Source organism: Lontra canadensis, unplaced genomic scaffold, assembly GCF_010015895.1.
Source record: "Lontra canadensis isolate GAN:19392208 unplaced genomic scaffold, GSC_riverotter_1.0 scaffold45, whole genome shotgun sequence".
NCBI classification, from domain to species: Eukaryota; Metazoa; Chordata; class Mammalia; order Carnivora; family Mustelidae; genus Lontra; species Lontra canadensis.
The window spans coordinates 14,953,997-14,975,156 of record NW_022631039.1 but is presented as its reverse complement, the minus strand read 5'-3'; the positions used below and the strand labels follow the sequence as shown (position 1 = coordinate 14,975,156).

Here is a 21,160-nt window from a genome sequence, read left to right as displayed (position 1 = left end):
GGAAGAATAAAAGTGTAAGCCATGCCTTCAACTCATGGGTCATTCAGCCTGCAGTTTTCCTGTTCGGCGGTGCATTGGCAAACGGCATCTAGAATGAGTGCTTGACCGTGGATTAGGAGGCCGTTCTATTTTATTTAATAACAATGAAAACTTAGTGCAGGAGAATGAGAACATTTTGATACCTTTAGGAATTTAAAAATACATTTTAAAAAGGGTCTGAATCACTCCCTGGTTTTTGGAAAGTGCCCCAATTGTCATAATTATGAGTGAGTAGTCTAGGGTTTTCCCTTTCACTCCTGTGGGTGTGTCATTCTAGGGAACTAAACAGAAGGACTTGTAACTGTGAGAAAATTTTGTCTCCTTTGCTTAACCAATAAAAGCAACAACTGTTAGTTTGTCTCACTCAAACTGTGGTGGTGATGTTTGGGTCCCCAAGTATGTGCCCTGGGTTGGCTGCAACAGGCAGGACTTGTCTGTGTGTTTCTACCCTGTTAACATCCTGCATTGCTTTTTCCCCACTTCTGCAGTATGACTTGAGGCCGTGACCATGGATTTTTCTCGGCTTCACATGTACACCCCTCCTCAGTGCGTGCCCGAGAACACTGGCTACACCTATGCCCTCAGGTGAGCGTGCTTGCATCCATCCTCGTCCTCTGTCACCTGTCCGCTCATGAATGCCAGGGAGGGCCGTCCCCTCTACGGGAGCTTCTTGCCACTTGCAGCCAAATGCTGTCTTTTGAAAGGGAAAATAACTGCCAGGTTCCTATGGTACTGCGGCTTCAGGAGACTGCTAAAGCACCGCAGAGATGGTGAGGTTGTTTTGAAAACCAAACGTTCTGGTGACTCAGGGTGAGTCATTGCCAATGTCCTGTTGTAGACCCCACCCAAGTGGCTGTGGTCTCCCGGGTAAGTCTTTGTGATTATGGGTAGGGTTTTGCGACGGGTATTAATGGCGGGATATTTGAAATTAACAGAAATAACCTGGAAAGTGATTTGCCTTTGAGAGGAGGAGGTATCTGGAACAGAATTGTGACGAAGCCCCAGGTCTTAGGAGTAGCGCTGCCTGCGGCTCCGCATTCTGTGCTGTTCCTGACCTGACACTGACATCTGGGAGGCCCGGCTAGGTCACCGGGTGGGAGGGGTCACGGAGATGAGGCTGAAGCAGTGCACAGCTTGGCCTAGTGCCAGACAGCACAGCAGTGGGCGGGACCTCCAAGGCACACGAGGAAAATGCCTTTGTAAAGTTTTCCAGTGGCTTATCTTCTAAAGGATAAAACTAGAGTAGAAACTGTAAGAAAACTGGAAGGTATTTTAGCAAAGGTACTTTTTAACTGTGTTAGTCAAACTTCACATTTGATAATTGAGTTTTTAATTCATAGTTTTAGATTATGTCACCCTTTGACTGTTTTTGTCAAGAGTCCTGAAATACTTTAGAACAAAGGGAGTGGGCCGACTCAAGTAAAACTATTCCTTACTCTGTATTGTAGAGTGTAAAAATAATTACTCCTGGCAACTTATTTTTAGTCTTTAGAACCTGTTTTAAATACAGGTTTTTATTTTATTTTTTTTTAAGGATTTTATTTATTTATTTGACAGAGATCACAAGTAGGCAGAGAGGCAGGCAGAGAGAGAGAGGAGGAACAGGCTCCCCGCTGAGCAGAGAGCCCCATGCGTGGCTCGATCCCAGGACCCTGGGGTCATGACCTGAGCTGAAGGCAGAGGCTTTAACCCACTGAGCCACCCAGGTGCCCCAAATACAGGTTTTTAGAAATGCACGTGTGTAGGTCTCCCCTTGGGGATGTGGCCCTGTGAGTTTCAGCACTACCACCATCTCCCCCCCCACCCCCCACCCCCCGCTCCCACCCTTCAGGTAGACATGTGGGTGGGGGCCATGGAAGCAGAGGAGAAGTAAGCAGAGGGGTGGTTCCTGTGCTGGGCTGCGGGCTTGGACTGTGTCTGAGGGCAGTGGGACCCAGGGAGAGGTTTGAAACCAGGAGTGGTATGACCAGGCTTGGGCTCAGAAGGGTGCTAAGGTGGGTAGCGGGTTAGGGGATGGGGGCTGCTCGGAGACCAGGGCACTGGGGAGTGCTGGGCAGAGCAAGGGTGTTCAGAGCCCGGGACTGTGTGGGCTCCAGGGTGCAGATGGGGGAAGGGAGGGTGGGGAGAGCAGAGCCTTCAGCAGGAGACTCTGTAGGACTGGGGGCGGGGGCGGGGTTGTAGGCAAGAGAATGGGGTGGCAGGCTCTGATCTGGGCATTGGTGTGGCGTGTAGGGCTGTGCCCCGGTTGCTGGTGTGAGGAGGGCAAATGGTGAGGGGGCAGCCGGTGTTGGGGGGCGGAGCACAAGGCTGAGGCTCACACGCATAACTTTCGCCTCTTGTCTTCCACTTGCGCCTCTGTATCCCCTTTGAAACCTCCCTGTCACCCAGTTCTGCTGGAAGCTGGGGGTCCCCACAGTCCCCAGCCACCTGGCCGCCTTGCTGGGTCCTTCCCCTCAGTGCTGGGGACTCTGCATCCCTGGCCCACAACTGTCCAGCATGTCTTCATTGTGCTCTCCATTGTGCACATGGAGGATCTGCCAGCATCCTGCTCATTCCACTTACTTAATTAAAATATTTTTCTTCTGTGGAGATTGCCATTAGTGTAAAAGTCTGGGGACAGGAATAAGCCCTTCCGTCTTCCCCCCAGTTTCCACGCTTCTGGCACTAGGCCCCTCCCTCTCTCTCCAGTGGGGTGTTGTGAAGCACATCTCTAAAAGATGATACTTGAAAAACAACTAGCCAAAATACTAATATCACACCAAAAGCTCATAGTAGTTTTTAAATTTTTACTTATTTTTTAAAAGATTTTATTTACTTGGGGGCGCCTGGGTGGCTCAGTGGGTTAAAGCCTCTGCTTTCAGCTCAGGTCATGGTCCCAGGGTCCTGGGATTGAACCCCGTATCGGCCTTTCTGCTCAGCAGGGAGCCTGCTTCCCTCTCTCCCTGCCTGCCTCCCTCTCTCCCTGCCTGCCTCTCTGCCTACTTGTGATCTCTCTCCCTGTCAAGTAAATAAATAAAATCTTAAAAAAAAAAAAAAAAAGATTTTATTTATTTGACAGGGAGAGTGAACACAAGCAGGGGGAGGGGCAGAGGGAGAAGCAGGCTCCCCGAAGAGCAGAGAGCCCCATGTGGGCCTTACTCCCAGGACCTGAGACCATGACCTGAGCTGAAGGCAGACGCTTCACTGACTGAGCCCCCCAGGCGCCCCGGCTCCCAGTAATTTAAAACAACCCCTGGTACCTCTGTAACTGCTCAGTTTCTCGTATCTTCTTCTTTGTTTTAAATCAGCAGGATTCTCGCATTTTCCCTGAGTGTTTGCCTCTGAGGTTCTCCTCTGTGTGTTCCTGTGAGCTGGTGGTTAGACGCAGAGCTTTGATCAGTGCCGGGCTTGTGTGTGCGTTGGCAGGACGACACCCTTCCTTTCTAGCAGTGGGGGCCTGGCATCTGGTTTGGTGTCCCTGAGGAGCCCCCAGCTCCACACACGATGGGGATGCAGCTGTGGGGACACTGACTTGGGCAGGAGGCCGAGGTTCTCAGAGGCCCGCCCCCTGGCCCCGCTCAGGTGGCAGCCCACGCTGGAGGCAGCGGTCTGACTACCACCCTGTGCTACCATGGTCTCTGCCACAGAGGCCATGAGGCCAGAGTGTGTCAAGGAGGGTCCCGAGGACAGGGCCGCCTGGCAGGTCCCGAGGAATGCAGCCCCCTGAGAGTTTGTGCACAGACACAACCTGAACACAGCAGCAGGGGCAGGAGTTGGAATGAAATGCGTCGAGTGAGTGTAGACAACTTTTTAGCCAGTGTGGCTGGTTAGAGGAGGAGAAAGGGCCGGCCCTGTTGACGTTTGTTTTTTCTGGCACCGTGGGCACAGATGGGAGGGTGTCTACATGCTGATGGTTGGGGGCCACACAGAGGTTGCAGGGGAGGGAAGAGGCACCAGACAGAGAAAGCTCACCCGGAGCGCACAGATGGCCGTTGGAATGGCGCGTCTGCTGTTGCGGGGAAGGAAGAGGAAAGGGCTACAGGAATGGGGGTCAGTCCATAGGCTCCGCCTAAGAGGGGGCTGGTTTCCTGGGGAGGAGGAGGGGCAAGCCCTTCTGCACCCTAGAGCCAGAGGTGGGGTGAGGCGGGAGAACACTGCTGTGGTTCCCAGGGGTTGGCAGCTGTCTGGTATAGGGGCACAGCTGGGTTGGTCCCAGGGTCCCCACTGCTGGGACCAAGAGGCCAGCAGACTGTGGCAATAATCCCCAGGCAGAACCCAAGTGAGGCTGAAGGACCCTTGCAGCAAAAGATACCAAATGGCGGGTGATGGATGGTTGGCTCAGGGGCGGCCGCAGGGCTCACATAGAGAAGAAGAACTGGGACCCATGGGGGTTGGGGCAGGTTCCTATATGGGACTTGCTCTGCGCCATCCCCCTGCCCAGCGGCTGAGCTGCTCTGTGGTGATGTTGCAGCTCTGCACAGCCCTGGAGGGGGTTGGCACCACCAGCTGCCCGGCACTGGCCCGCCTCTACAGCTCGCGGCTTCCGCCTGTGGTACATTGTTCTCTAGTCTTTTAATTAGAAGTGCATCTAAATAACTGACATTTCTAAAAGAACATTTAATTGATAAGGGACCCAAACTCCACTCTGCTCTGATTAGGTGTGTCAGTATCTCCGGGGTCTCTCGTATATACTAGTTATAATAATGGGCTGTGACATGACGCTGGCTGAGGGGCTGGCTGGGCTGGGTGCCTGGTAGCTCACATCTGCAGATGTTCGCACCTTTCTGCCCAGCTCTGGGCCCTTCTGCCTGCAGGAACCTTGTAGGAATAATGGTTGGGATCCCAGCCTAGGGTAGAAGGGCACTCCTGGCTGGTGTGGCCCTGGGACCGCAGCCCTGGCGTGCATCCAGAAGGTACCATGTAAGCACGGAGACCCAGACCAAGTGGCCTGTGTTAGCCCTGTCTCTGGGGAAAGGTGGCCCCACAGGGGGGTCCAGACTCAGAACCTAGAATGGCTGCTCCCTCCTTCCGTCCCTCCCTCTGAGCCCTCCTGCTTTGGAATTCAGTGTGTCCACCTCAGACTGAAAGGGCCTGAGGCCCCATCTGCTATCTGCTCCAAAGATAACCACTGTGAGCAGTTTGAAGGCGCCTTCCCGCTCTCTTCTGTGCCTTTACCTACCTGTGTGTGTATACGAATGTGGGCTTCTGGTTTTTTTAAGGGGATAGACCATTCTTTTTTTTTTTTTTTTAAAGATTTTTATTTATTTGGGAGAGAAAGTGTGTGTGCACTCATGAGTTGGGGGAGGAGCAGAGGGAGAGGGAGAGAAGCAGAATCCCCGCTGAGCAGGGAGTGTGAGGCAGGACTGGATCCCAGGACCAGCACAACCTGAGTCAGAGGCAGTTGCCCAGCTGACTGAGCCACCCAGGGGTCCGTCTCTTTTTTGTTTTTTGTTTTAAGTAGGCTCTAGGCCCAGTGTGGGGCTTGAACTCACGACCTGGAGATCAACGTGGCACGATCCACCGAGTAAATGTCCCGTGTGCTTCTGTTTTATAGTTTGTTGTAACGTAAATAGGATGATACTAGCGTCTTTTCCTTTTCTGTTTAACAGTATGTACAGATGTCTCATGATCACGTTACAGAATTTAGGCAGATGTATCCCGAGTCATTTAACTGTTCCCCGGCTGGTGGACAGTTCCCAGTTGTCTGCTGTTGTAACACTCCTGTATTTGCTTCTTCCAGGGCCTTCTAATCACACTTACAGGGTTTAGAACACTCTTTTGATGGCCGAGGCATTCCAGGTTCTGTGTTGGAATCCTGGGCCCCCGTCTGGACAGCAGTGTCTCTGGCTGGGGCCTCCAGAGCCCGTGGGCTGGGCTGCATCCTGTCAGCTCACTCGCCTACCTAGTTCCATGGTGGTCTTGGGTGGCCAGAGTCACACCTGTTCTGGGGCTTGGACAGAGGTGGATGGACTTGGATGTCATTGTCTTCTGATGTTCAGGTTTTTCATAAACGGCTGTCCTTAGATGAAGAGGAAGAGTGTGCTGGGGGAGGGGACTGGTCCAGAGTTACACAGTAAATTCTGACTGGAAAGAAGAGAATTTTCTTAAACTAAGATTGTACTTGTATAAAATATTTTTGGAAGAAGAGTATAACCCATACTTTAGATTATACTCAAGTTCTGCTTCCGTCCTTGCCGTGTGCTCAGCGTGGGTGACTGTGGTATGTCTGAGCCCCTGCCCCAGCCTCTGGTGAGAGTGAGGAAGGGGCTCTTCCTGAGGCTGTTTGAGACCCCTCAGTGCATGTGGCAGGTGGGAGCAGCTGGTGTTTACTTACTCCTGGTTTGCTTGAAAAGTTTTTAGTATCAGATCTAATATATTTATGGTGAACGTGATTCTGAAAATACTTTCATATAATATAAAACATAAGGCAAACTTGTCCTTAGCTTGCTTCCTTTGCTTGAGAGCCTCATGGTTTCTGCTGGTTTCTAGACGCTCAGTGCAGCCTGCTTTCCTGAGCGGGGCTGTTGTCCTGCTGCTTCCTGGATGCCTCCGTGTGGGTAAACAGGCCCGCAGGACAGGGCCCCCCCCCTCCAGCGGGGTAGGCAGCCCCTCCTCAGCCTCCAAGTTTGTCTCTTGCCCACTTTGCTCCCCTCTTTGGCCAGGAAACCCTCAGCCCACGCTCCTCTGCTCACGGCACCGTCCCTGCCGAGCGTGGCTCATCTCCAGCTGTAAGTGTGGGGTGCTCACTGGTGGGGACCTCGCAGTCGTCAGCGGGATGGTCTGGGCAGATCAGGAAGTACACTTCCCTTGCCAGGGGAGGCACAAGATAGATGCTTAGTTAAGGCATCTCAATTTGGAAGAACTTTCTAACAGCACAAAAGTATGCATCTTTTAGTTGGAGATGATTATGTACAGGGGTATTGAAGTGACTTTGTGACCAGCTTGTGTCTGGCTTTCTGGTGGGTTAGACACAAACTAGTGTCGCATACTGCATAGCATTCTTCTGCTTTTCTCCCTGTGGGGTTAGCGTTCCCGTGGTCACCATGTCCTTAACTGCTCTGGCAGACATGGAGTGTGCTAGTAAATGCATTCTAACTCTTTAAGGATGTTGACGTAGTTCCAGGTGGAGGTTCTCGTGGGCACGTCCTCACACAGGTTAGGATTAGCTCTAGACTGAAATATTTGGGTGCTTGGGGCCTCGATCCCATAGGTGCTGTGGCCAGAGCGCGTCTGTGGTGAGCATTAGTTGTCCCCCGATTTGGGTGACTTCTGCTTTGTAGAAAAGTTGTCACACAGTGAAATGACTATTTTTAGAATCTGCACTAGATCGGTACCCATTGTGTTCACTCTTTGGTGAGGATGTTTCAAAAGTGGCTGTTTTCATCCTTCATCTCTGACCATGTTTTTCCTTCTAGTTCAAGCTACTCTTCTGATGCGCTGGCTTTCGAGGCTGAGCACAGACTGGACCCCGTGTTCGATTCTCCAAGAATGTCCCGCCGTAGTCTGCGGCTGGTCACCACCACGTGTGCTGTGGAGGACAGCCAGGCTGGGGATGCTCACTTCTGCACCAACAGCGCTGTGTCCCTGAAGGACCGTGTGGCCAGGTGAGCGCTGCTTCCCGTGTCCCATGACATGCTTGAACACCGTGCGAGCCGAGTGAGCAAGCTTTCCGGTCCGTGAAACCACACTCTTGTGTCTAAGGCTGTGTGTGTGCACATGCACACTCACGCCTGAAGTCGTAGCCCTTCTTCGGGACAGTGTGGCTTGTCTGGTGCTTGTGCAGGCTAAGGTTGCTGGCTCACGGGTTCTTTGCACTGACAGCCGGCCTCCGGCATCCTACACAGGGGCTTGCCTTACCAGACGGTTGGGTGGCGCTGAGCTCTGCATCGTTAACACTTGGTCTGTTGATTGAAATCTGTGTGACCTAATAGACGCATCCATGAGGTTTAGCTGTTCACCTCTGATCATGATTGCATCCACTTGATTTCTGAGCTCTCCGTGTGCCCGTCACACGTGCATACCCAGGAAGACGCAGTGTGCAGTCTTTCAAGTGCCATTTCAAGATAATGTTCTGTTGCTCATGTAAGAATGAGTTTCCCGTCTGAATGGTCATCTTACGCTCAGACTGGGGCAGTTCTGTGAAGACAGTGGTGGAAGGCCAGCTTGCAGCCGGGCCGCGCACTGGCAGTCGAGGCCGCGTGTGCCGCACACTCACTGTGGGTTACACAGAGCACAGGAGAATGGGACTGCACCTCCGTGGACTCAAGACATGTGCTGGAGGGCCCCCGTGACTCCTTGTGGGCGCCCTAGCGAGGCTATTGTCTGCCCCAGGGCAAGGCCCTAGGTGGTATCCAGGCACGGCATACTCAGGTTAAGAGCACGTGGCTGTGTCCTGGCTCACTCCCTCGAGGACAGAGTCGTCTTGTCCAGCCTGGTGCCGACATTCATGAAGTTTGTCTTCAGCGGTTTTGTCGTCTATGCTGAATACGGGTACACAAAATGAGGTTGCAGCCTTTCCTTGCTGTCCTTAATGCCATTCCAGCTTTACCAGAGAGTGAGAAATTAAGCGGGGTATCTGTGTGCACACGCTTGTTCTGGAAAGGGGAGGAGTTAAATTTATAAATCATAATTTTTATTTTAACTTCTTTTTATTACATTATTTTAAATTTTAACTACTTTTGGGTTGTGAGGCCCAAAATAATCTGAAAACTGTCTTGTGTGTACAATTTTAGAAGCCGCTCTGACCCCAGCTTCAGGATTCCTATGTTAGATCAGTGGGCGTTTTATTACAGCAGAGAAGACAGAAAAAAATGGCCTTAAAAATACTGTATTTGTTTTTAGAGATTTTTTATTGGTAAAGTAGAATTCTTTTGTATTTACCGTAGGAAAGAAGTCTGTAAACTTGTTCCTTTTATTCTTTTCTTCTTAGAACAGTAAAACAGCGCAGGAGTACAAGCAAGCCAGCTCTTAGTATAAACCATAGCTCGAGGAAGGCTGTGTCCTGTGCTGCAGGCCACAGTGTCGCTAGCACGCTGTCAGGGGCGGCCTGCCTGCGGCCTCCCGTGCTGGACGAGTCTCTGATCCGTGAACAGACCAAAGTGGACCACTTCTGGGGTGAGTCGTCTGCCCCTTAGGGTGGGAGAAGCAGCGGGAAGACCCAGACTTTCCTCCAGACTCAAGTGCAGAATGTAGGCAGTGTGTTACCAACCCTGGCTGCTTCTGCTGCGTGTGCTCGTGCACACTCCCTGGCGAAGTGAACCGGAAGTGGTCAGGATGTAATCTGGTAACCGCTTTCTGGGCGTGCTGTTTCCGTAAGATGAGGGAGCACGGTTGTTACAGAACTTCACCTGTGAACGTCAGGTTCCAGACAGCTCTCAGCAGCAAGGCAGACGGTATTTTTGTCATTAGAAAGCACCCCACATGGACGAATTGACTCTAGGAAGCAGTGTGGCTCATGAACCTTCTTATCTGAGGCAGCGGCTGTGACCCTGTCCTTGCCGTGGGTTGGGGGGCAGCCACAGGATATCCACCTGCTTGCTTGGTCCTCTCCATGTTTTGGTCGGCCCCCTTGAGAAGACCAGAAGATGCAGATCAGCTCCCAGAAGTTTGTGTGCTGATTCGGGGCAGCCTCGGGATTGCTGCTTGCTGCTCCGTTTGGCTCGGCTAGCCAGGGTGGTTCCCCGGGCGACGCCAGAAGCAGAGGGTGCTGGTGGGGCTTCTGTCTCTCCGTACCCAGGTCTTGTCTTCGTGCCCCCTCTCCAGCTGTGTGTGTGCAAGTGCCTGTGCAGGTGTGTGTGTGCAGGTGTGTGTCTGCGTGCAGGTGCATGTGTGTCTGTGCAGGTGTGTGTGCGTGTGTGCAAGTGCCTGTGTGCAGGTGTGTGTCTGGGTGCAGGTGCAAGTGCCTGTGCAGGTGTGTGTCTGCAGGTGTGTGAGTGCAGGTGTCTGCAGGTGCACGTGTGTGTGTGAGCACGGGTGTGTGTGCAGGTGTATGTGAGCACTGGTGTGTGCATGTGAGCATAGTTGTGTGTAGGTGCATGTGTGTGTGTGTGTGCGAGTGCCTGTGCCGGTGTGTGTATATGTGTGCGTGAGCACAGGCATGTGCAAATGTCTGTGTGCAGGTGCATGTGAGCGCAGGTGTGTGCAAGTGCTTGTGCGTGTGCAAGTATCTGTGTACAGGTGCCTGTGAACACAGGTGTGTGCGAGTGCCTGTGCAGGTGAGTTTTTTGTGAGCACAGGTGTGTGTACCTGTGCAGCAGGGGGGCATGTGCAGGTGCAGGTGTGTGCCTGTGCAAGTGTGTGTGTGCAGCTGAATGTGCGTGTGCTTGCCAGTGTATGTAGGTGCATGTGAGCACAGGCGTGTGTATGTGTGGAGGTGTGTGGAGGCGATCTTTTTGGAGATGTGCTTTTATCTTGAATCAGAAGATGGTGCCTATATATATCTCAAAGAGTTTCCATTAGTTGCAGGCGTTTCAGGAAATAAATCTTGACTGTTTCCAACATGCTGATTATTAATCATTGTAACTTTTACTTTTTGTGTATTTGGGCTTTGTTTTGATAATTGGAGCTCATAAGCAAACATACGTGTGTGTGTGTGTGTTTCAGGTCTTGACGACGATGGAGATCTTAAAGGTAACTATTTTAGTCCTTTTTTCCTACCCACTTTTCAAGATGGAAGTTTCTTTTTTAGGTGTTTCCAGATGGTGATAACACTGGTTTCCTCTACTTTTTTGTGAACTTTAGGTGGAAATAAAGCTGCCACTCAGGGAAACGGGGACCTGGCAGCAGAAGGCACCAGAAGCAACGGCTACACGTGCAGTGACTGCCTCCTGCTGTCCGAGCGCAAGGACACACTCACTGTGCACTCGGCCCCCCATGGGGCGTCACCGAGGCTGTACTCAAGGAACATGAGTCAGAAACAGGAGTCTGTCTCTTTGAAAGGTTAGAAAAAGATTTCATGTCCAAACATTTCTACTCTTTTTTTTTTTTATAAACTTGGTTTTGTAGGGCTCTTGACATCTTTACTGTTTCCCGTCATTGCTTGAACTCAAAGTTGTCTGATAAAATTTTTTTTTTTTTAAGATTTTATTTCATTTGAGAGAGAGAGAGCGCATACAAGCAGGCAGGGTGGCAGGCAGAGGGAGAGAGAGAAGCAGGCTCCCTGCCAAGCAAGGAGCCCGATGTGGGACTCCATCACAGGACCCGGGGATCATGACCTGAGCTGAAGGCAGCCACTCAACCGACTGAGCCACCCAGGCGTCCCTGTCTGATAAAAATTTAAGAAATATACCAAAAATGAACTTTGTTCCTGTTTATCTATCCTCTTTGAATTTAAATTTTTTTGTTCATAGTTTTATGCCTGGAGTGTCTGAAATTCTGTGAATTTGAGCTTCGGGTGAACAGAGGCAGACTCTGCAGGGAATCCTGGTGGCAGTGTGTGGCCACTTGGTTTTCCCACGGGGTCATGGATGCTCCCGTGAGTGGGAGGAACAGCTTGGTGGCGGTTCATGCCCATGACATGAGGAGCATGTGGTCTCTGTGGTTACATAAAAGTCTGTGAGCTCAGGGTTCCTCAGGAGTGTGTGGTGCTATCGTGGGGAGTCCTCACGTGCCTGTGGCCCGTGTGCCTGTGGCCCATTCACTAGCCGCGGTGGGCTTCAAGGCCTGGCTGCACTTGCTTGAACAGAGAGGCCCTCGGAAGTGGCTCCGGATCCACTGGGGCTGCCACAACTTTTCTAGGCAGGCCTGCAGGCCGTCCCCTTGGGCCGGGTGCTCGCTGCCTCTCCTCTTTGCCTGGGTCCCTGGGGAGAGCATAGCAGCAGATCCCCGTCCAGGTTCTGTTGCTCGGCCAAGACATACCTGCTGGCTTGGGCACTCACGCCTGTCCATGACTCCCTGCCTTGTGATCATGGAAAAGCCAGGGAGCCCTGGTTGCCTTGTCTTCAGCCCCCCGTCTGTTTAAGCCGGTCTGCTTGGTCAGGCTCAAGGGCATAGTCAGGTGGGCAGGGATCCAAAAGGGTGGACCTGTCGTCTGTCACTGTGTTTCTGGCTGTGTCCTCCACATGAGGGCATTCAGTGTTTTTCAGATGACTATTTCGACATCATGCAGGATGGTACCAGGACTAAAAGTTATTTCCATCTTAGTGTCTCATCCTCGTGGCTCAGGTTTCTGGTTCTTCTACTTTGGGTTATTGACACTGATGGCATTAATAGATCAAAACAGGGAGGCGGGAAGGGGAGGGGGCAGAGTTGATCTGAGGAATTCGTTCCTCGCACCTTCTGGATTGTGGTGGCCAGCATCGCAGAGCCCTCTCCGGCTTTCCCTAGCCTGCGCCCCAGCCCTGCAGTCCTGTTGCTCTCCGTATCTTCTATACTGGCACACTGGGCTTTAGCTGGCTTAAGAAGCTCACTGGTAAGTGATGGAGCTGGAACCTGGAGCCAGATGTCAGGCCTCCAGGGTGCTTCCCCCGAGACGCCGTGCCACCTCCTGAGGGCTAACCATCTGGGTGGAGCCCGGGAGCCAGGCCCGGCACCCAACTGCACTGTATGCCGCTGTCAAACATACTGTATGTCTGGCTTTATGGAGGCTGTGTTTTGAAGCATGACTAAGAGGAAGATAGTAAAGGCATGTTCCACCAACCATAACCTCATGCGATACCTGCTCAAGTGAGCATGTGTAGAAATACTCCCTGCTTTCCTGCAGCCTCTTGCTCGCATCTGGTAGAGGTCACCTCTGTTTCTTGCCAACAGCCAGCTGTCTCCATCCTGAGGCTGTGGTGGGCGTTGACGGTCTGAGCTCAGCTCAGATGCAATGGGCCAGGTGTGGTTTGGGGAGTAGTCTCTGGAAGTCCCTTGTACTTTTTTGCTTGAATTGGTCTTGATTTTTTTTTTTTTTGAAGATTTTATTTATTTGACAGAGAAAGAGAGCGAGAAAGGGAACACAAGCAGGGGGAGAGTGAGAGAGAAGCAGGATTCCTACCGAGCAGGGAGCCCAACGTGAGGCTCGATCCCATGACCCTGGGATCATGATCTGAGTGGAAGGCAGATGCTTAACGACTGAGCCACCCAGGCACCCCCTGTCTTGAATGTTTTTGAGGGGAAAACAAACTATGTTTTTATCTACTTTGGGCCTCTGTGCTTATCCCCTTCCTTGCTATTTTAAATTATAATAATGATTACAATCAGCACTAATTTAAAAACCTCTGTTCCTAATTGTTTGGGTAAAGCATTTATCAAAGACCATTTGGAAATCCCAGACATGCTCAAGGAAGAAAATTAAAGTCGCCTGTAACCTACCATCCAGAGGGGAGGCCCGGTCCAGCCAGCTTTCCCCCGTTGCCTGTGGAGACCGTACTGCGTGAATTGTTACGTTACTGCAGTTACTGAAAATACATACAAGTCTTCTCGAGCATGAATTAATACCCGACACATTTTCTGTCTTCGTTTTTGTTTTTTTTTTTAATTAATTAATTTATTTATTTGACAGACAGAGATGACAAGTAGGCGGAGAGGCAGGTAGAGAGAGAGGAGGAAGCAGGCTCCCTGCTGAGCAGAGAGCCCGATGCGGGACTCGATCCCAGGACCCTGGGATCATGACCTGAGCTGAAGGCAGAGGCTTTAACCCACTGAGCCACCCAGGCGCCCCTTCGTTTTTGTTTTTACTTATTGTTCTGGTTGTATAGTCTTGGAATGGTACAGGTAGAAGAGGTTCCTTCCCTTTGTCCTTCCTCCATCCCTGTCTGGTCTCCCTTCTAGAGGGAACTGCAGCTAAGAGTAGGAGATCACGGCGAATTCTTCTGTTTCTAAAAATGACGTAAAGTGCACCTAACATAAAATTAGCTGTTAAGCATCTTAAAGTATATGATTCACTGGCATTTTTAGTACATTCACAATGTGCGACTACCCCTCCGTTTTGCTTTTGTGCACTTATAGAAATATGTCATATATTTTTATAATGTCATATCCTACATGCTAGCATGGTGTGGATATGACTTTATAGCTTTATATTCTGTGCCCGTTCAGGTGGACTTCTTTTTTTTTTTTTTTTAAGATTTTATTTATTTATTTGACAGAGATCACAAGTAGGCAGAGAGGCAGGCAGTGAGAGGGGGGAAGCTCAGCAGGGAGCCTGATGTAAGGCTCTATCCCAGGACCTGAGATCATGACCTGAGCTGAAGGCAGAGGCTTTAACCCACTGAGCCACCCAGGCGCCGTGGGTGGACTTGATTCTTTCCGGTGCTTACCTAACACTGCCTTTATGGTTGTATCAGAGTGTATTTAATCAGTGTCTGTCTAGATGGACATTCACGTTCTTTCTGTTTGAATGCCGTTAAAGATTTTATTTATTTGAGTGAGCGAGCGAGCATGCTGGCGTACACGTGCATGAGCAGGGGGAGGGGCACAGAGAGAGAGTGAGTCTCGGACAGACTCTGCGCTGAGCTCAGAGCCTGACACAGGGGCTCAGTATCATGACCCTAAGATCATGACCTGAGCAGAAGTCAAGAGTTGAATGCTTCACCAGCTGAGCTACCCAGGCACCCCTCTGAATGCTTCTGGAAACGGTGTTCCCTGGGTGTGTCCCTAGTGTGTATGTATTTGTGTATGTGGGCAAACCCTTCCCTAGGGTAGACAGACTGGAGAGAGAACGGCTGCGTTCGTGCTTATGGACCCACTTGAGCCGTATGGTTTGAGTCCTCAGCCTTTCGAGGTTCGGGTGAAATGCAGCCGTGATAGGATGTGAATTTCTGGCGCCCATCCAGAAGGCTTTTTAAAAGACTTGGAAGTCTTCCTTGGGACATCCAGCAGTGCTCTACAGGAGAGCTCCTGCGAAGCATGAAAAGCTGGACCCTCGGGGCCTTCCCAGTCCTCATAGGGAGGCACCCAGGAAATGAGAAATGGAAAAAACAGTCCTCCGTGTCCTCTGTCTTGCCTGTGGCAGGTCTGAACTTACACCTTCCGTTGGCTGTAGCTTAGAAAGGAAAGAGGCCACGGCTTTGACATGATTTTTTTTTTGACGAAAAATCGTCATTCGTCTTGGTGGCTTAGAGCCACATGTGGCTCATGGAACCAGCCTCAGTCTTTGGAATAATCGGGACTCGTGCCCATCTCCTTTGGGCGCACGGAGGAGCCCAGTGTTCCCATCCCACCCGGCACGGCTGCAGCTGGAGCCGGGGCTGCCTGGCACAGCTGTGGGCTTAGGGAGGCAGCTGCGCATGCGCTCTTCCTGTGCCAGGCAGCCCCGACGGCCCCACTCTTCCAAAGAAACTGTAGCCAGCAGTTAAGGAATATTTAAAAAGTAGTTCTAGTCTGCACCTTCTAAGTAAAAGTCACTGCTGGGGACAGAGACGTTCTTGTGCGATTCCATTTTAAGTGGACTCCCGCTGGCTTCCCAGAAGCCGGAGCCCGGTGCTCCCGCCCCGCGGCCGCGTGAACATCCTCACCGTGTGCTCACTGGTTCTTTGTGTGCTTGTGCTGCCCATATTTTGTCGGCTCCTTGGGTAAGAGATGGAATTCCAGTGTGTGTGATTACCAGCGGGATGGACTGCAGGTCACCTCTTCATAAGCGTTTCCTGTGTTCGCGGAGCATCGCCAGCGGGCGACAGTCGCGGTGTTGCTGCTGGCGGGGTGGGCTCACCGCTGTTCCACGGGCATTTCGGTGTGGTGCTCTGATCGCCGGTGGCTACCGAGTAGGCGATTTGAAAAAGGAAACATGAAAAAACTCATTTCTTTAAAATCCCTCCCACCCCTACTTCACTGGTTCCAGCTGGCCACACGCCAGACGTCCTGACCTCATGCAGGGCTTCCCAAACCAGGAGAGGATGTGGACAGGTCTCAGAAGCGCTTCTGGGTCTACACTTGATGGAATAAAAACTTCTAGTAGCTGTAACTTGTAGACTCTCGCCTTACCCGTTTTAGGTTAACAGAGGAAAAGTTGTCAGGGATTCCGTGGTGTCTTCTGAAGCCTCAGGCACTAATGACAGGTAGCAGAGGACAGTGGGTCCCGTGATGGCCCTGCTCCTTGCAGAGGCTTATGCCTCTGGCTGCAGATAGATGCTCTAGCGGACATCCCTGAAGCTGCTGGACATGTCTGGGGGTCCGTTCCTGTCAGGTGACAGAAGACGGTAGGTCGTGAGCAGGTATCTAGGCTTTGGAGTGTGTGTGAGCAGGATTGGGGTGCAGTCACCTCACGCAGGCTCTTCCGTGCAGGCTCGCCTCTGACCAAGACGTGGTGTGCGGCTCTCAGTGTGGGGCTGCTGTGCAGCTCGGCCTCCTTCAGGAGGTGACATGTGTCCTTATGGCTCCTCCCAGGTTGTCATCTCTGATGGACGTGTGAAAAGTTGGTTCTGTTTTGCCCAAAGTGAATGAATTGGTTATCTGGCTTTTCAGGGGGAGGAAGTGTTGACTTTTTGGGAAGAAATAACTGTGTTCACGGTTTTTCAATAGGCGGTGCCCCTTTCCACACGGATAGGATTTTGTGGCTGGCCAAGAACACTTCGTCATCCTTGTCATCATTCTTAGTCCAGCTTTTTCGAGTGGTTTTAATGAAGCTCAATTATGAATCAGAAAATTACAAATTGAAAAGTTACGAATCAAAAGAACGTGAATCAAAAAGCTATAAATCAAAAAGCCATGAATCAAAAGGTATTTAAATCATTTTTTTCCTCTTTTTTCCACCTAATAATGCTTTCAAGGTGGAAAAAACACTCCTTTCCCAGCGTGGTGCTTCCTCCACGTCTCTCCTCTCGGGCTCTTATGCGGATGTTCTCATGATGCTTTGCTGGGGTCTTCCTGTGAGGAGCTGGTAGAGGTTTCTATGCTCTTGTACTAGTTCCACTTTCTGAAAGGGGAATGGTGTTTCAGCACTTTTAAAGTCCTTTTTTAAGAACTAAACGTACTCAAGTTTTGATTCTTAAGACCTCTTTAAAGCAGAAACCATTTATTATGACTGGCATTTAGAATGCAGTTGCTGGTAGCCATTCCTAAGCGGGCCTGTCTCAGTGTTGCATTGGCTGTGGGGCCTTGTTCAGCCAGGTGGGGCTTGAAGCTCCCTCCGCCCACAGCCCGGCCTGCCATCTGCATCCTGCACCGCCCCACCATGCCTCACCTGTGCACGGGAGCCGGCGGCCATCAGCCTGGCACGTACCCTCTCGGACCGTGTGGCCCTGTTGGCACCCAGGATGCGTCAGAACCCCACCTGGACAAGGGTCTCTGAGCCTGTTTTGCGTGTGTTGCAGCTCATTCCAGTCACTGTGGGACAGTGCATGTAGGAGGGCTTCTCAGAGAGGACGGCCACCTCAGTGTGACAGGGGAGTCCTTATGTAAGTATGGCTTCACGGTGCGGGGGCTCCCACAGGGGGCGGTGTGGGGCTGCCGACGCGGACCGGGCACCCCCTCGCTTGTGCACACTTGTAGGGGCCAGGAGCCTCCAGATTGCATTTGCTTAGATTGTTTTCTTTTTGTGTGTAATTTCCTAATTTTCTCAAACTGACATTGTTGTGCACAGTTCCGATGGACCAGGTTTGCATCGTAATCTGTCAAATTAACTGCTTGTCACCACCGCCCACAGGTGATGACTGTAAGAGGAAGGAACACCTTGAGACGCACACAGCTGTCCGCTCGCAGTCCTCGAGTCCAAAAAGGGTAGCAGGGGCCATTTGGCACATCTTTGCTTATGCAGGTTGTCATTTGCACCTTTTTGTTTTTATCATATTCTTCACAAATGCTGTAGTTCCTTCTTTGTACTGGCCCGTCAGGTGCTTGTAATACTGACTTGAGCTTAAAATACAGAGGATGTCATTCTTGAAAAGCTTTTTTGTAAATGTATTTAGTAAAAGTTACATGTATGTCAAGTAGCTTGCTTTGAGGTGAATCAGAGGCCAAGAAAGGCTGGTCGCCCTCCCATGGGGCAGTTGGTCTGACAAGGAGCTGCTTGTCCCATGCCTGGTTGCGGGGACACACGGCATCTCTCCGGTGACTGCTGTGTCTTGAGCCTTTGCCACACGGAGGCGTACATGTGAAGTTAGAGGTTTTCCAATTTATACCTGTAAGCTTCTTGCCAAAGGGCACCTTTTTTAGACAGTTTTTTTTAAGTTGAGCTTCAAAAATAATGGTCTCTTAACTGCTAATAAAACAAAACGATAGATTAAAAGAATCCCTTTAAACCATGTTTCTTTTCACATCAAGTATAGTGTCAGGAGTCAGCACACACATGCTTAGAGGAGTGTATGACTTCCAGCAGTTACTCTTAAAAAACTGAACCAAAATGGGTTTCATAAGCAGTTTTCTGCCTTCTGTAATGTGTGACATGTGACAAAGTTTACTGTCTTATTAGGCCATCCAGTGGTGCTACCATTTGTAATCCCCAGATACTTTTTTCCTGAAAAAGTTAGTCTTTAGAGTGGTCTGAGAGCAGTGAGCCCTCCTGCTGTCAGCTGGAGCTAACTGCTGGTGTCTGCAGGGTTTTCTCTGCAAGTTGTGTCGGCACCAACTGTGAATATGTGGGCAGGGGAGGGGGGCACGGGGGATGCTCCCAGGGCATCTGTGTTTTTGCGGGAAGAGGTAACCAACCATTCCGTACGTAGCACCACTTCCTAAGTGAACTTCAGTCTTGCTTGGACTTGCTTGTTTTTTTTTCCCTGAGAAGAGACTGTGAACTGATTTGAGAGAATTTTGGTAAAATGCATACGAGAGTAGGTTTTCTGGTGTGTGTTGAGTATGCCCCTCTTGCACACGTTGTCTGTCACAGGTCACCTGCTGGTGCAGACGCTGCGAAGGATTGGCGGCTGGGGATGGTCTGTGTCCAAGACACTGTTGTCGGTCCTCTGGTTGGCTGTGGTGGCTCCAGGTGGTTATTTTGGCTTTCTCTGTCAGCACTCTTGGCAAGTCTTTGACCGTTAGACACCTACAGCTAATGATTGATATAGCCAAATGGAAGGTTCATTTGAGGGTCCCATGTTTTGCTCCTTGATCTAACACATGTCATTGCCTTAGACGTGCTAACATACATGCTCTGGGTGCATGAGCGCTCGTCGTTTCCCTGCTGTGTTGGGTCCTGTGGACGTCCAGCTGCTCTGCTGAACTGGCATGGAGAATGCATGGGTTTGGGGTTTCCTCATTCATAGCTCATTCTGTGTGCTGCTCAGTGTTCCCGTGTTTGAGCGTGTGGACACCCCCTCGGGACGCGCCATCCCTAACTTCGTCTTCACATACTTACACTGTATTTGTTAGCGGATGTCCTTGTGCTTCTTGCTTGACCTGCACGAAAACGGTCCATTTAGGAGTTTGATTTTCCAAAGAGCGTGTCTTTAGAATGTTCGGTGTTTTCTCTTTCAGGGAAGGCAGCCTCTGGAATATTCTGGTGGCTAGGGATTGGATGGTACCAGTTTGTTACTTTGATTTCCTGGCTGAATGTGTTTCTTCTTACAAGGTAAGGAAACCAATATCGTATCAACTTGGTGTTTTTTTGTTTTTTTAAAGATTTTATTTATTTATTTGACAGAGAGAGATCACAGTAGGCAGAGAGGCAGGCAAAGAGAGAGAGGAGGAAGCAGGCTCCCCGCTGAGCAAAGAGCCTGACTCGGGGCTCGAGCCCAGGACCCCGGGATCATGACCTGAGCCGAAGGCAGATGCTTAACCCACTGAGCCACCCAGGCGCCCCTCAACTTGGTGTTTTTAAGAGCTGACTTTGTGCTCATTGCAGGATATAATTTGATTTGTTGTTTTTTTTTAAATAATGATTTGGTTTATGTTTACATTGTTTTTATAGTTTGGTATATTAACATCTGGTCTTTTTTATATCCCTTTATATTTTACAAAGTGTTTCCGTGTTTTTATGTAATTTTTCAAACTATTCCTGTAAGAAAGGAAAGGCAGCTGTTATTCTTAAAATCCCAGTGGATAGGAGTTAAGGGTTTTGTCATGGATTATGCAGATTGGGAGAGGGTCTGGCTCCCACAACCCCAGCCCCAGGTGAGTGACTATAGTGGGCCAGTAGCCAAGGTCCTTTAGTGCCCAGCACGATGCAGTACAAATCACTAATTAGTGAGTGTGTTTGGTTGTTACTGTGGGCCAGGACACTGTTTCATAGACAGGTCCCTGCAGGTGTATACAGACCTTGTAGATAACACCAGAACTGCGTTTCTGGGGAACCTGGCTGGCTCAGTCAGAGGAACGTGAGGCTCTTGATCTCGGGGTTCTGAGTTCGAGTCCCATGTTGGGTATGGAGCCTACTTTAAAAAAAAAAAAAGCAATTGTAACTGCATTTCTAATACTATAGACTTTCATTTTAAGATAAGGGCGAGGTTATTTTGTGTAAAATTACCCAGAGAGATAAAATAGAATGGTGACTCTGTTATATCCAAGTTAAGTTTTTCTTTTTTTCCTAGGTGCCTTCGAACTATCTGCATGTTTTTAATCTTGCTCATTCCATTATTACTTTTACTAGGTAAGTAAACTTTGACTTAGCTCCGTGATGAGTAGTATCTGCACACAAAGATGTCAGTGAGGGGAGAACTTAGCATTTCAGTGCATGTGTCACAGAGCCTTGTCCGGACACACGCATATGGTTGGCCCCTGTCCCCTTCAGGTGCAGGTCTGTCCCTGTATGGCCAGGGGGACCTCCTCTCAGGCCTGCCTGTGCTCAACTGGACGCGCACGTACGGAGCCTGGTGGGTGGGCAGCCCCGAAAGCACGTTCACACCAGATGCGTCTCACCTGCACCGGCCGCTGGAGGTAACCACACAGAAGCCCTCTTCTGCGGTGTTCCCCCTCTGTGTTCTGCAGAGAGCAGGAGTCCTGGTTCAGAAAGTGTTGTTAAATGTCAAATCAGCAAGCTTTATAGCTCCTTAAGTGTTCTGAGGTGGTTCAAGTAATGCATAGGTAAATAATCTCATTTAGTTAATATTAACTTAAAAAACAGTAGTATGTATTACTTTGGAAAATATAGAAAGTAAGAAGGGAAGTCAAGCCCCCATACTCTGCCCCATAAGGAAAATCCCTGAGGATGGGCACTGTCTTGTCCAGTCCTTTAGCGTGTCCACACGTGTCGTAGGGACGTTCTGCTGTGATACTGTGCTCTGTGTCTGTGCCTGAAAGTGCCCTGAGGTTATTTGATGCCAGGCCTGATGTCTCCTTTGTGCTGCTGGAC

At 50.4% G+C, this 21,160-nt stretch overlaps 1 protein-coding gene across 13 annotated transcripts in view; it reads left to right on the top strand.

Annotated features, from left to right (window-relative positions):
• The window catches only part of SUN1 (Sad1 and UNC84 domain containing 1), a 53,882-nt gene that overhangs the window by 15,323 nt on the left and 17,399 nt on the right, over positions 1-21,160 (top strand). For 4 of the 13 annotated variants that reach the window (XR_004384407.1, XM_032872839.1, XM_032872840.1 and 1 more), the window contains exons 2-13: positions 528-624; positions 7,434-7,622; positions 8,948-9,132; positions 10,621-10,647; positions 10,759-10,956; positions 16,459-16,656; positions 17,250-17,333; positions 17,582-17,692; positions 18,761-18,859; positions 19,348-19,441; positions 20,400-20,458; positions 20,600-20,745. Coding sequence is in view for 12 of the 13 variants with exons in the window: in XM_032872839.1 (XP_032728730.1) it covers positions 548-624; positions 7,434-7,622; positions 8,948-9,132; positions 10,621-10,647; positions 10,759-10,956; positions 16,459-16,656; positions 17,250-17,333; positions 17,582-17,692; positions 18,761-18,859; positions 19,348-19,441; positions 20,400-20,458; positions 20,600-20,745 (1,467 nt within the window). In the remaining variant the exon portion in view is untranslated. Of the gene's footprint in view, positions 1-527; positions 625-7,433; positions 7,623-8,947; positions 9,133-10,620; positions 10,648-10,758; positions 10,957-16,458; positions 16,657-17,249; positions 17,334-17,581; positions 17,693-18,760; positions 18,860-19,347; positions 19,470-19,680; positions 19,717-20,399; positions 20,459-20,599; positions 20,746-21,160 lie in introns of those variants that run through there. The other 9 variants (XM_032872844.1, XM_032872842.1, XM_032872843.1 and 6 more) reach the window with 9 other exon arrangements.